The 15,848-nt window shown below is 40.4% G+C and overlaps 1 protein-coding gene across 1 annotated transcript in view; it reads left to right on the forward strand.

Moving 5' to 3' along the window:
* LOC110467006 (serine/threonine-protein kinase SMG1-like) overlaps nucleotides 1–15,848 on the forward strand; it is a 93,606-nt gene that overhangs the window by 32,202 nt on the left and 45,556 nt on the right. Inside the window, exons 40-48 of the mRNA XM_021523863.1 lie at nucleotides 343–513; nucleotides 908–1,039; nucleotides 1,722–1,816; nucleotides 2,345–2,443; nucleotides 3,647–3,797; nucleotides 4,259–4,360; nucleotides 4,593–4,693; nucleotides 5,143–5,296; nucleotides 13,608–13,727. Of these exons, the coding sequence (XP_021379538.1) occupies nucleotides 343–513; nucleotides 908–1,039; nucleotides 1,722–1,816; nucleotides 2,345–2,443; nucleotides 3,647–3,797; nucleotides 4,259–4,360; nucleotides 4,593–4,693; nucleotides 5,143–5,296; nucleotides 13,608–13,727 (1,125 nt within the window). The remainder of the gene's footprint in view (nucleotides 1–342; nucleotides 514–907; nucleotides 1,040–1,721; nucleotides 1,817–2,344; nucleotides 2,444–3,646; nucleotides 3,798–4,258; nucleotides 4,361–4,592; nucleotides 4,694–5,142; nucleotides 5,297–13,607; nucleotides 13,728–15,848) is intronic.

A 15,848-nucleotide genomic window follows, 5' to 3' on the forward strand; every position in this document is an offset into this window, starting at 1 on the left:
TAATTGCTGACATTTGTTAGACTCCGCTTTTAGCTCTATCCTTTTAAAGGCCATTGTGTACTATATTTTCTACTTCACTGACTTTTAGTAGGCTTCGCATTAGGTTTCCTGTCTTTGGTTACTTAGATTATACATTAAGCTCCATTTCTTTTTGGTTCGACTTTGCGTTCAGATATGTTTTCTTTGATGAATTGCTGCACCACAAATCATTTAATATACAAAAACACTCAATTCTCGACACTCCAAAGAAATACTTCAAAAAAAAATGACTTTGTGCATCACTACCGACTAAAGCTTGAACCAGAGAAAACTATGTCTGACTACATTTGATGATATTTACAGACGCTGTATACAATGGAGAAACTACAGGAGATTACCAGTGAAGTACCGGAAACTCCGCACGAGGAGTGGTTCCACGACACTTACGGTAAACTCATTAACGCTGCCATGGAGAAACTCAGGAACCCAACCAATCCCAGCCACCCCAACAGTAGCTGGCAACACTTCAAACAGGTGAGACAGGCAATCACCAGCATGGCCCAGTCTAAATGAAAAATTCTTGAAAGTCTTCAAATCATTCTTGAAAACTTCCTTCCCAACTTTCCATTGATTGATTTCAGCATTTATAATCAAAATCGAAAAAAAATAGTAAAGCTGCAGTTCATTGTGATAAAGTTCATTACCACTTTAAAAACAAAAGTCCCCCCCCCCCTCCAAATTCCCCTGAAGTTTCATAATGAACTATTCCAACCTTTGAATTGGAAGAGTTCAAATATGAATTCAGGGGTGAATCATGAGTTAGACCAGAAAGTCTGCATCCATGTCAGACTAAAACAGCAGTTACACGATTAAGCAATGAATGAATGTTTCATATCGCTGTTTGTATAATATGTATTTGTGTTTCCAGCTACATTCAAGCTTGCAGCAGAGGGCTCAGAAACGCAGCAGCCTCATTCTTAAGATGGAGAAGATCAGTCCAAAGCTGGCCTCCCTCAAAAACACGGTCATCGCCATGCCTGGTCTGGGTACCTCGGGACGAGTAAGTCTTCTTCTCTAGTCTCTCTTTAGATAAAGTGTCGACTCTGGTGTCAGATCAAAAGATGAATATGTTTTTATATATTTAATATAACAACAAAAAATATGTAATATAATCTTGGAAGTTTATATTACTGTACTTAAAGTAAATATCTAATATTTATTGGAATTATGACTCATAAATCTATAAAATGTGAATAACTAAATATTTACAATAAATTAATGTCGCCCTTACAAGTAGAATACATTTAGGTCTGTACTCAAGTTCTGTTTACGCTTTGTAGGAGCGATACCTAGGAGCTATTCATTTGATTTAAAACACCACTTTTAAAATTTCGCTATTCAGAAGTTTTTTATAAAACAATTGGATATTGAGTTTCACAACAAAGCAAATTGAATAAGTGCTCAATTTATAACAGACTGTTAAATGGCCCCTAAACTATTCCAGTAATCACAAAAGATGTAGCGGCCCAGTAGAACTTGTGTATAGGTCAGTTAACCCTTTCAACCCTAAGCAACTTTAGTAGACTCTCCAAGGCATTGATTTGGATGAGTCCATTATGGTCTACAGTGGTGAAAGGGTTAAACGTCTCCGCGGCCATTGTTTTCCTGCTATTGTTATTTGTACAATGTGAATATTAAGCAGTTTCAGAAAGTTTAAAACAGTTCCTTCCTCTTTTATATAGCTTGTAACTGTAGAATCAGTGTCCAACACCCTGCAGATACTTCCCACCAAGACTAAGCCCAAGAAACTTGTCTTCATAGGATCTGATGGCAAAAAGTAAGTAAACAGTGATTTTTCAGTTTTTTAACAAGAAGCTTTTCATATATGCAGTGTTGACAAATCTTAAAGCGTGTTGTGTAAATGAATTCAGCAGAAAGTATGATCAATGAATATTCCAACTGAATCAAATAGTGTGTGATGGTTACCTAATACACAAAACCATATTCAAAAGACTCACAGGTGAAGAGACACGTTCACCTGTGAACATGTTAACAAATTAAAGACCAGCTGGTTTCTTCCTCAAGCTAAGACTGAGTGAGCATATCCCATTGTTTACCTGCCGTACGAGGAGACCAAACATCACCTCGCACAAACGTTGATATGAAATTCCATATTTATCTGGCAATAAGCCTATGCCTTGAAATAAGCCCACCCAAATTTATAGCAGTTCAGTAGGTATGCAAAAAATGCTGTTTAATTGTTCAGGATGATGCTACCAATCTTGTATAGCTTTGAATTCTAGATCCATGTGTCGTTAGCATGGGCTTGACTCCCACCTAATGATTTAATCTATGTTTATTTCAGATACCCATACCTGTTCAAAGGCCTAGAGGATCTCCATCTTGATGAGAGGATCATGCAGTTTCTCAGTATCGTCAACAACATGTTTGCCAGTGCTTCAAAGTCAGTACCAGCATTATCTAATTGTTTGCTTTAGTTTTAAAAGTTTTTCCGTTCAACACATACACACATGGCACGCATACACAACACACATGGAGGCACATCCTTACATAGCTATTGATAGTATGTTAAATCCTGAACAACCAACAACCAACCCTAGCTTATTCGAATGAAGGGAGACATATTATATAAGTAAATGTACTGGTTCTTCTTCTTCTTCTAATCGCAATTTGTCCGGGCCATAACTTTTAAACCGTTAAAGATATCTTGATGAAACTTTAGATATGCATGCATCACCCACAGAAGGTGTTCAGTGCACTGGAATTATGTCACTGTGACCTTCACCTCCTTTTAGGAGAAGACTTATATAGGCTAAGCCTGTTGTCTTATTCTATTGTGCAATTTTTTGTCCAATAAAATTTGTTGAAACAAAACCTCAAGGTCAAAGGTCAAATAAGTGCAATATTTACCGTAAATTCTTGTCCGGTCGGTAAATTTTAAACCGTTAAAGGTATCTTCATCAAACTTGAAGTTTACCTGCATCACCCACAGAAGGTGTGCAGTGCACTAGAATTAGGTATCGTGCTTCACTATATACATAGTTATGGCCCTTGGTTTGATTTGAATACTTACCATATTTATGTATCTTGGGAAGGTGGAATGTCTCGCACTGAAATCAGGTTTTGTGCCCCATTATATACAGGGTTCTGGCCCTTTGTTTATTTTTTCATACCGAAGTTTGTCCACGGCATAACTTCCATGTTATTTCACCTACGTTGACCAAACCTGCTATAGTTTTAAATGTATCTTGGGAAGTAGGAGTGTCGCATTCTAAATTTGGGTCTCGTGCCCCACTATATAAAGAGATATGGCCCTTTGTTGATTTTTTATGCGAAAGATTGTCTATTGGCTAATAAGGGGAGACATATATTTTTGTTTAAAAAAACAAAATTCTAGTTGCATTACTTATTAACGTTACTTTCTTTGAGACAAGATGTAGTTACAATTTTGACCAGTTGCATCAAGATAAGTAGTCCCTGTGCTAGTGTCCAAGTCCGTTATGCTCCAGAGCATATTGTTTGTTTTTTGTGACACAATTGTAGCTTTTACATACCAGACTAATAATCTTTGCATTACTATCAGAGAAAAATGTTATGTATGTTTTAAAGTTGTGTTGTAAACATTGTGGGTTTTTTCTCGACGCAGTGGCGACCAACAGTTGTATAGAGCCCGTCACTACTCTGTGACTCCCCTCGGTCCGCGCTCCGGACTCATTCAGTGGGTGGACGGAGCCTCACCACTTTTTGGCCTCTACAAACGCTGGCAACAGAGGGACGCCTTGGCTCAGGCCAACAAGGTAGGTATCAGTCCTGTAACACAAAGGAAATAGCAAAATAACAAACAAATTGGTTGTGTAAGAAAAACTCGCATATTTGTTCCCTTTGAAGTAATTTTTGAAAATTTAAATGTGCAAATTAAAAAAAATAGTTGTTGTCTATCTCCAAAATTAAATTTTCTTTTTTATTAATGTGAATTACATTTCTACTAGTACAGGTAAGGGCTATTGCAGAATTAATCCTATGGGAAGGATGTGAGGCACTTATAGTAATATATTATGGGTTGTGGGGTTAAATCCAGATCAATTTAATATTTGATGGGTGATATAGGGCCTTCCATCCCTCCCATACAATTAATTCTAGAACAACCCTAAGCAAAGATACAGTTTTAACATCGTTATACAACCTTTTAAATACTTTGTGCGATATTGATTAGTGTAAGCCTCACTTTGTATACTTGACTTTTGACATTCCTCAGCAGTCTGGTAGTGTTAGCAGTTCGACCCAGGCCGCCCAACAACCTAGCATTGCCCGGCCTAGCGACATATTCTACAACAAACTCACGCCTGCCCTTAGGGACAAGGTAGGCTCCTTGTCAAAACTTTAATCATGTTCTTTATTTGTGTAAACTTTATGTAACTTATGTTTCTTTTCTCCATATATCTTCAGTATGATTATTTTTGAAATAAGATAGAAATAACCAAAGATTGGTTAATTAAAGCATACGTTTTTTCCTGCAACACATTTGAAAAATAGTAATTGGGTGCTCCGAGTGTATGATAATCTTTTAGTTGACTTTATGCTTGTATTTTCAGGGAGTGACCAACCTGGAAAACAGGAAGGAGTGGCCACTCTCCGTCCTTAGGACTGTTCTTCAGGAACTCAAGGAGGAGACTCCTGGAGACCTCCTGGCACGGTCAGTACTCCAGCATTGTCTGCTAGTGGCGTTTTCTTCACATACTCTGGTTATCTCACACTTCAACCAGAGCCAACAAGAGAGATCAATATCAGTTTACAGCATTTTTCATTGCTGTTTGAAAATAAATGAAAAGTAGCTTTCTGATACTAATGGGCAGAACATCTTGAAATTATTTGAAGAATTTGAATAGTGTTAGGTCCTTGGTCGTTCTTATTTAATTAAACACATTCTAGTTCTGCAAAGACTTATCCATATATATTTGCATGTATTTGACCCCAAAATTTCATTTTCATTTCAGTAACGGCCATAACTTTATAGAGTGTCTATTTTTACACTCATGTCTCAAGCATAAGATTCCGATCCCAATTACCTTCTCCTCAACGAAAGATGTTCACTGTTCCTTTGTATAAGAATAGAAGAATTAAGAGTGTCTTGCTTTGTTACAGGGAACTGTGGTGCCACAGTACGGGCTCCAATGAGTGGTGGCATGTCACCCAAACCTACGCCCGCTCCACAGCCGTCATGTCCATGATCGGGTACATCATCGGCCTGGGTGACCGACATCTGGACAACGTGTTGGTCGACTTAGCCACTGGGGAGGTCAGTATGCAACAGTTTTTGTATCAAATTTGTCCATGATTCCATGACACAGCTTTTCATATTTAATATGCATGTAGCTTCCCGTCAAGTATAATACAGAGGGCTTTGTTTCTGTTCACAGGTTTAATACAATAGAAAGACCAAAAAATATATGCGATACATGCATGTGTATTCGAATCATTCTCTCTGATCATCCATAGGTGGGCTCTTGTCGCCCTGGTGTTTCAAAACTCTAAAAACATTATTAACTGAAATGTTCTTCATATTTTCTTTTCTGTTCAATTTTCTACTGTGAATTTTTTCTGCATTTATCAATTGTTTTTCAAGTTAAGATGTGATTTCTGAACAAGTTATAATTCATAAATAGTTTTACTATTTTAGTTAATTGTTTTAGGACACAAACCTTTTTAATATGATTTTAAGAATTAAGGAAATGCTAAAAAGTTAAAAAGTTTTATGATTCTGGGGTTTGACCCTAATTACTGGAAAAGTTTAGGATTAGTTTGAAGTTAATTATGGTTCCGCAAATGTTTGAATACCCCCCTACAGGACTATATATAGGAAATGGCTCATATTCTGTCTGCAAGTTTCTTTGAGTGTTATGGTAACATTGCCAACATTGTATGCACACTGTACAACGTCCCTGATTTGTTCTTGGAGATCACTTATGAATCAGAATCTTGCAGCTGTTTGGCTTGCATTAACAACTTCACAACCTATGTTACATGGCAGCCCCATGCAGAAGATATTTTTAAAACCTGTAGTCTTTCAAGGCACCTTCAAGATGCATGCACTTGATTATCACAAGTCTCGTGAATGATTCAGGTCTAACAAATCATCATAGCGATGTTATTTTTACCTAAAAATACCACTCTTGTGTTGTCTCCATTGACGGCGACAACATATGTTATTCATATTTAAAAACACAACTTTCCGTCACTAATTACGTCGATTCCAACAATCTACAACGTGAACAAAAGTAGATGTACACGTCCACGATGTACACTTCCACAATGTACACGTCCACGATGTACACGTCCACAAACCTATATACACTATGCAAACGTAGAACGGTAAACACTACTTCTACTTTCATCTTGGTATCAATTTATTCATTGAAGTGTTGGTTTATTTATATGTCATAATAAAAAAAAAAGCCCTGCTGAATTGATATTATTTAACTTAAACACATTGGGTAAGTCAAGCTTCTTGCATCACATGTTAAGTACCGGGTATATCTGACCATCGTTTGGTTAGATTTCAAACAGCATTGCAGTGTCCTTTAAATTGAACATGTCAAATCACCAATATCGTCAGTGAAAATGTCTCATTTATTGGCCAGCACTTAAGCCAGCTACTGCAAGTTAGACGGCTTGTTTGATGTCGCCTAACACATCATCCGAGAACATCTGAGTCATACTGTATAGGCGACATGTCTGATGTTTAAGATGGATAATCTGAAACTTTTTTTTTTTTGGCTGTAGGAAAATGCTGCTTATATAACTTGGTAAGCACTGGCCTGCTATGTTGTTGACAAAATGGTCATTTAACTGGCCTTTAACTTTTGTCGCAATACACTCCATTCCGATTCCCATTACACTCGACAAGTCTGTAGTGCAACTTGACTTAATGACCCTCCCGCGCGGGGCATGCCAATGACAATCCCGCGCGGGGCATGCCAATTACACTCCCGCACGGGGCATGCCAATGACACTCCTGTGCGGGGCATGCCAATGACACTCCTGCACGGGGCATGCCAATGACACTCCCGTACGGGGCATGCGAATGACAATCCCGCGCGGGGCATGCCAATGACACTCCCGTACGGGGCATGCGAATGACAATCCCGCGCGGGGCATGCCAATGACACTCCCGCGCGGGGTATGCCAATGACAATCCCGCGCGGGGCATGCCAATGCCACTCCCGCACGGGGCATGCCAATGACACTCCCGTGCGGGGCATGCCAATGACAATCCCGCGCGGGGCATGCCAATGCCACTCCCGCACGGGGCATGCCAATGACAATCCCGTACGGGGCATGCCAATGACCCTCCCGCACGGGGCATGCCAATGACACTCCCGCACGGGGCCTGCCAATGACACCCCCGTACGGGGCATGCCAATGACACTCCCGCACGGGGCCTGCCAATGACACCCCCGTACGGGGCATGCCAATGACAATCCCGCGCGGGGCATACCAATGACACTCCCGGACGGGGCATGCCAATGACACTCCCGTACGGGGCATGCGAATGACAATCCCGCGCGGGGCATGCCAATGACACTCCCGTACGGGGCATGCCAATGACAATCCCGCGCGGGGCATGCCAATGCCACTCCCGCACGGGGCATGCCAATGACAATCCCGCGCGGGGCATACCAATGACACTCCCGCACGGGGCATGCCAATGACACTCCCGTACGGGGCATGCGAATGACAATCCCGCGCGGGGCATGCCAATGACACTCCCGTACGGGGCATGCGAATGACAATCCCGCGCGGGGCATGCCAATGACACTCCCGCACGGGGCATGCCAATGACAATCCCGCGCGGGGCATACCAATGACACTCCCGGACGGGGCATGCCAATGACAATCCCGCGCGGGGCATACCAATGACACTCCCGCACGGGGCATGCCAATGACCCTCCCGCACGGGGCATGCCAATGACAATCCCGTACGGGGCATGCCAATGACATTCCCGCACGGGGCATGCCAATGACAATCCCGTGCGGGGCATGCCAATTACAATCCCGTACGGGGCATGCCAATGACTCTCCCGCACGGGGCATGCCAATGACACTCCCGCGCGGGGCATGCCAATGACACTCCCGCACGGGGCATGCCAACAGCCCTCTCCCGCTGAACTTGTGACAGTCGCAGCATAAGGACAATGCATACTGGTGTTATTTTGGTTCCGAGTTTGCAATGAGCACTTGGTGACCAGCCACAGTTGTAGTTCAAGATGTGTTTTTTGCAAATAAGCAGGAGATATTTGGCCACCACAGACTGAAATAGGCAGTGTCTGTTTCTTACAAAATATATAGTTTACCCAAATGTATAAGTAAGCTGATGCAAGGATGCATAGTTTACCAAAATGTATAAGTAAGCTGATGTCTGAATGCATAGTTTACCCAAATGTATAAGTAAGCTGATGCCTGGATGCATAGTTTACCCAAATGTATAAGTAAGCTGATGCCAGGATGCATAGTTTACCCAAATGTATAAGTAAGCTGATGCCAGGATGCATAGTTTACCCAAATGTATAAGTAAGCTGATGCCAGGATGCATAGTTTACCCAAATGTATAAGTAAGCTGATGCCAGGATGCATAGTTTACCCAAATGTATAAGTAAGCTGATGCCAGGATGCATAGTTTACCCAAATGTATAAGTAAGCTGATGCCAGGATGCATAGTTTACCCAAATGTATAAGTAAGCTGATGCCAGGATGCATAGTTTACCCAAATGTATAAGTAAGCTGATGCCAGGATGCATAGTTTACCCAAATGTATAAGTAAGCTGATGCCAGGATGCATAGTTTACCCAAATGTATAAGTAAGCTGATGCCAGGATGCATAGTTTACCAAAATGTATAAGTAAGCTGATGCCTGGATACATAGTTTACCCAAATGTATAAGTAAGCTAATGCCTGGATACATAGTTTACCCAAATGTATAAGTAAGCTGATACCTGGATACATAGTCTACCCAAATGTATAAGTAAGCTGATGCCAGGATGCATAGTTTACCCAAATGTATAAATAAGCTGATGCCAGGATGCATAGTTTACCCAAATGTATAAGTAAGCTGATGCCAGGATGCATAGTTTACCCAAATGTATAAGTAAGCTGATGCCACGATGCATAGTTTACCCAAATGTATAAGTAAGCTGATGCCAGGATGCATAGTTTACCCAAATGTATAAGTAAGTTGATGCTAGGATGCAGCTTAATTCAGTTGTCGCTTCATCAGTAACTTTTCCTTCAAAAAAAGAAACAAGTCCAAAATATCTGAAAGAATTTGGACTGAAGTCGGTACATGGCTTTCCTGGGGCAATTTTTTTTTTTTTTTTAATAAATCAAGAGTGCTGCTGTCTTAGGGCAAAGGGATAGGGCCCAACAGGTCAAAAAGGGATGAATCTTCAAAACTTAAAATCAAAATAATTATTCTTCAAGTTTAATTATGTAATTTGAATCTTGTATGCCATCTTGTATGTCATAAAGAAACCCTAGACAAAAGGAATTCATTGTTCACCCCTTGTCAGTATCATGTGACCGGGCAGAATTCTATGCTGAGTACATTCAACATGGTATTTTATCGAGTTAGCACTTAAGTCGGCATCAGATAGGCACCATCAAAAGAGGCAGTTACAGCAACATACCCTGCCTCCAGCACACATACACAGATGCATGTCCTTAAATGAGCCAGGGTAATATGAGGCCGGGTGCCCTGGGAGACAACAGCCAGGGTCATATGAGGCCGGGGGCCTTGGGAGACAACAGCCAGGGTCATATGAGGCCGGCTGCCCTGGGAGACAACAGCCAGGGTCATATGAGGCCGGCTGCCCGGGGAGACAACAGCCAGGGTCATATGAGGCCGGGAGCCCTGGGAGACACAACAGCCAGGGTCATATGAGTACGGGTGCCCTGGGAGACACAACAGCCAGGGTCATATGAGTACGGGTGCCCTGGGAGACACAACAGCCAGGGTCATATGAGTACGGGTGCCCTGGGAGACACAACAGCCAGGGTCATATGAGGACGGGTGCCCTGGGAGACACAACAGCCAGGGTCATAAAAGGCCGGGAGCCCTGGGAGACAACAGCCAGGGTCATATGAGGCCGGGTGCCCTGGGAGACACAACAGCCAGGGTCATAAAAGGCCGGGTGCCCTGGGAGACAACAGCCAGGGTCATATGAGGCCGGGAGCCCTGGGAGACACAACAGCCAGGGTCATATGAGTGCGGGTGCCCTGGGAGACACAACAGCCAGGGTTATATGAGGATGGGTGCCCTGCGAGACACAAAAGACAGGATCATATGAGGACGGGTGCCCTGGGAGACACATCAGCCAGGGTCATATGAGGACGGGTGCCTTGGGAGACACAACAGCCAGGGTCATATGAGGCCGGGGGCCTTGGGAGACAACAGCCAGGGTCATATGAGGCCGGGTGCCCTGGGAGACACAACAGCCAGGGTCATATGAGGATGGGTGCCCTGCGAGACACAAAAGCCAGGATCATATGAGGACGGGTGCCCTGGGAGACACATCAGCCAGGGTCATATGAGGATGGGTGCCTAGGGAGACACAACAGCCAGGGCCATATGAGGACGGGTGCCCTGGGAGACACAACAGCCAGGGTTATATGAGGACAGGTGCCCTGGGAGACACAACAGCCAGGGCCATATGAGGACGGGTGCCCTGGGAGACACAACAGCCAGGGTCATATGAGGATGGGTGCCCTGCGAGAAACAAAAGCCAGGATCATATGAGGACGGGTGCCCTGGGAGACACAACAGCCAGGGTCATATAAGGACGGGTGCCCTGGGAGACACAACAGCCAGGGTGATATGAGGACAGGTGCCCTGGGAGACACAACAGCCAGGGTCATATGAGGACGGGTGCCCTGGGAGACGCAGTACTCTTAATATGAAATTGTATAACCCGTTGAGTTTGTAATAAGAGCATTATGAAATTGTATAACCCATTGAGTTTGTAATAAGAGCATTATGAAATTGTATAACCCATTGAGTTTGTAATAAGAGCATTATGAAATTGTATAACCCATTGAGTTTGTAATAAGAGCATTATGAAATTGTATAACCCATTGAGTTTGTAATAAGAGCATTATGAAATTGTATAACCCATTGAGTTTGTAATAAGAGCATTATGAAATTGTATAACCCATTGAGTTTGTAATAAGAGCATTATGAAATTGTATAACCCATTGAGTTTGTAATAAGAGCATTATGAAATTGTATAACCCATTGAGTTTGTAATAAGAGCATTATGAAATTGCTGCAGAAAATGTTCTCTTTAGAAGATATATACAAGTTTTGAGGACAGTGGAGAGCATGCAATAGTCTTATAGAAAATATTTACTGTCAGGGATCAATGTAGACTTGATTCACTACCGTTTATGGGTAGTTTCCCCTACAGAAGAAAATTCCCCTGTTCTTTGAAATTCCCCCTATGTGCTTCAAAATTCCCCTATTTCAACAAGAAAATAGCTGTTTTTTCTTCAAAATATTTCCCCTATATATGTTTTCTTTAAAGTTCAACAGTTAAAATGCATAATACTGCATATTAACATTTTCTTCACATAATTTAAACAAAAATTCTACAATTTTAAGCTTAAAATTGTTTAAAAATCAAATATATACTGCACACATGTATGTCGGACAATACATTTATCTTTTACCTTCGTGACGCTTTAGCCTTGTATCAAATTTAAATTCCCCCCAATCTGAAAAAGGGTAGTTTCCACTAAAACCTAGATTGATCCCTGACTGTATATGTAAAGTCATTGCCCCTTTAGGCTGTTTGACTATAAGATATAGATATAAAAATACAACCCTTTACATCAGCTTTCTGAGCAGACTCCGGCATCACATTGCCAATGAAAGTCACCATCATTTCTGAATGGTTTCATGTTTACTTAAGAAAGCAGAGCATGATACAAAGTCATTTAAAGGTTTATTGTAGAATTCTGTTATTCTGGAGGAAGTTTTGTAGGAAAAGAAAAAAATCGAATTGTTTCTCAAATCCACCATTACAACAACCGAGCTGGTCGTTACCGCTGTCGTGTTTGGACGTCGTAGGTGTAATGCCACGGATACAGGACACAAATTAACGGCTTGTAACGGCTTATTATGTGATCGCCATACAGTTGTGGAAAAGTACACAAAACATGACCTCATTATTTAAATGGACGGTAAACAGGCATTGGAAAGACGATAAGTGACCTTATTTTCAGAAATATAGCTGTTCGGTAAGGAAATTGACTAACATATACATGTAAGGTGGCCTAGATAATGTAGGTTTGTGTCCTGTTAATTTATGAGAACTGGATAAGACATCATTGCAGAATTTCATGTAGAACAATAATGGGTCTGGCACAAAGCCAGGTAGGACATAACGACTTCCCTGGAAGATTCCCTAGGGATTATATGTCGGATGCATCTAAATACTGGCAGTGGTTATGGGTTTACAAGCAGAGCCAATTATGAGAGCTGGTTATTATAATTGTGAACGTCAAAAGTAATTAATGGTTTGTCTTAAGATATTTGGAATAATCAATAAATGTATAAGCTTCAAATTACTAAGGTACAGCAAGGTGGGAGGGGCTAATAGGAAGGGCTTAAAAGGGTTAATTTGGCCTTAATGCTTTTTATTATTGATTCTTCCTCTGGAATTATGAGATTGATATCGGTCATAATTGGTTGGAATAGATCGTAACCGTTTAACCCTATATACAGTTGTTGTGCATGAAGATGAATACATATTGGCCCCTTGGCCTGACTCGCCCTTTGAGGCTTAGTCCCTAGGATGTAATCATGTAACATGGAAATAGTTGAGATCCCTACCCCATATCCAGATATACAATTGCTGAGCATATGAAGAGATGAACACAAGCATGCTAGCAGAAGTGGTCCTGAGGTATGGCCCTGCCCCTTGAGATTTTATCCCTTGATCATAACATGGAAAACAATTGAAATCCTCACCCTAAAATAATATATACAATTGCTGAGCATGAAAATACCAATATGCTAAGAAATAAAACTTTTTTAAATCAGTCTCTTGCTGAATTAAAGGTCACAAGCATTACTTCCCAAGTGTATTTCATGCATTTCTACGTATTTCTAGTGATTTCCTGAATCATATTGTGATACCATTGAAACGAACATTTGATTGTTTATAAAAGAAAATTTAAATTTTTCACTCAGACTAGTTTTAGCTGTTTTTGTAACATTCAGGATGTTATATAATTATAAATTGTTCAAAGATAGTTTTTCTGTTGGTTAAGTCAGGTTCACAGACACACTGTTATGTCTGATTGAATGTAACCAACAGGTTTAATTAACTAACACACTGATTGTCGGACCCATTGATCAAACCCTCGTTGATACCACCGGTATTGATTATAACCAACAGGTTTACCAAAACGCGGTATGTCGGACCCATTGATCAAACCCTCGTTGATACCACCGGTATCGACTATAACCAACAGGTTTACAGACACATGCACGAGCGGGAATTTCAAACTTTTGGAATGAATCTTATTAAGATCTGATGTTTTCTCTGTTGTAGGTGGTACATATCGATTACAATGTGTGTTTTGAGAAGGGGAAAGGTCTACGAGTCCCTGAGAAAGTGCCCTTCAGAATGACACAGAACATAGAGATGGCTCTCGGGGTCACCGGAATCGAGGTACGTTTTCTCATGATATCATAATGATACATGGTTCAGTGTTTTCTATGGCAGACGTCCGACTTTCCAGGTAAAAGATGTATTCCAGAGGTATTATTTAGGGAGATGGATTATATTTCCGCGCAGACATTTTATCAAGCTATATCTCCTACCTACGTAACCTGCTGGACACTACACAAGGATATTTTAGACGTTTAGCCATCGTCTGTAAACTGACACAAAAATTACCCGAAGTTCGTCCAGAAAACATAAGAATTAATCACCGATTTAAAAACATGCGTAAATATGCAGTTTTCCATAATACACTTTTTATCTTGCTCAAAATGATCCCATACCTGAAAAAAACAGTGATATATTTCATTCATGAACCCTTCTTTTTTGTAGTCTGACAAACGTACGAAAATGTCGTAGGTAAATGAGGTCATATCTCCTCGCCGATTTTTTTCCACTTCTGAAGAGCGAAGGAGATATTCTTATATCGATTAAACAGTGTTTTCAATGAAACGTAAACCTTGTAATGCAACAAACTTCCAATTTTCACCAATTTTAAATAAAATGAGAAATAAGTTACCATCAACCAAAACCGATATAAGACTGCACAACAAAAATAATAACAGATTCTATATTATAATTAAATAAATGAAATAAATAAATTTATGAAATTACAGGAATTCGTCCAAGTTGACATATTGAAAAATCAATAAAAGATGTTAAATTTTTAAAAATCTGTTTTGATAATTAATTTGACGATCTAAGATATTTTTTTTATACCAAACGAAGCTTTTGTTCGTGCGGGCGGGCCACTTAAAGGAGAATTTATTTTTAGTGTATACAAGTTATCTGTCTTTGAAAACGACATAAAAATAGACACACGGAAACATATGACGGCTACTTCCGACGGGAGAAATTTGTTGAAATTTGTTGAATCTGATTTTTGCCTCGCTGCGACGGAAGAGTGAAAGTGAGACCAAGGTGTTGTTATTCCGGCGACGGCGTCAAATATTGCGTTTAGCTTGACGTTGAGTTTTCGTTATATGCTTCCCAATCAGTTAATAAGGGCATTAATGTGATGAAATATTGCATGAATGTTCTTTTAGAGTCTACCTTTTATACTATAAAGTCAAAGTGGGGATATTTTTTCTCCATTTTTTTCCATATTTTGGGCCAAAAGCATAGAAATTTTTATTCTTGGATTTTTATAGTGAAGGTTTGTTATCGCTATTTCTCAGGAAGTACCAGAGGGATCTTTCTCAAATTTTATATGTAGGTTCCCCTTGGTCCCTTGTTTTGCAGGGCATCTTTTGAGACTGATCGGATAAACAACATGGCTGACAGGCAGCCATCTTGGATTTTGACAGTGAATGTTTGTTATGGCTTTTTCTAGTAAAGTAAATGTACTAGTAAATATTTGAAATGACAAACTCACTTTGAAGGTTGTCTTTCATACACATCAGTATTAAGTTTAGATCAAAAGTTACCTCAAGGTGCATTTATACTGTTAACATGACTCGCTCAAACAGATTAGAAAAAAAGAAGAGAAAAAAAAATTTAAACTGACAAAGAACTAATGAAGATGGTACAATGGTGGGCGCCAAGATCCCTCTGGGACCTCTTGTATAAATAATTGTTCATATTGCAAATTGAAACCTTACAGAGACTTTGTTTGAAGCTTAGTCGTGATCATGTTAATGACATGAGTTTCACAATTTCGACAATCGAGTTGTTTGCAGTGTTTGTGAAGCCACTTTGTTTCTTAATTGCTTTTCAGCAATGAGAAGAGACGTAATTTTTAAAAGACTTGAGAAACAGTATTCTCCAATTGGACAATATTCCAGGATTCTACAAGGCCAAATACACCATAAATAATTACCATAGCATGCATGAAGCATTGACAATGCTCGTGGCAATTTTCCATAACTGAGTGATATGTGTACAGGGATTTCGTACCTGTAGTATTCTATGATAATCTATGCAAGCTGGCTGTATACCTTTTCACACTGATATGTGTGTAGGTAAACGTGTAATAATAACAGGTAAACAGTCCGGTCTGGTGATACAACTTAACATACCTTTACATACTGATATATATGTAGGTAAACGTGTAATAATAACAGGTAAACA

This window comes from Mizuhopecten yessoensis, unplaced genomic scaffold (genome assembly GCF_002113885.1).
Source record: "Mizuhopecten yessoensis strain PY_sf001 unplaced genomic scaffold, ASM211388v2 scaffold11153, whole genome shotgun sequence".
Lineage (NCBI taxonomy): Eukaryota > Metazoa > Mollusca > Bivalvia > Pectinida > Pectinidae > Mizuhopecten > Mizuhopecten yessoensis.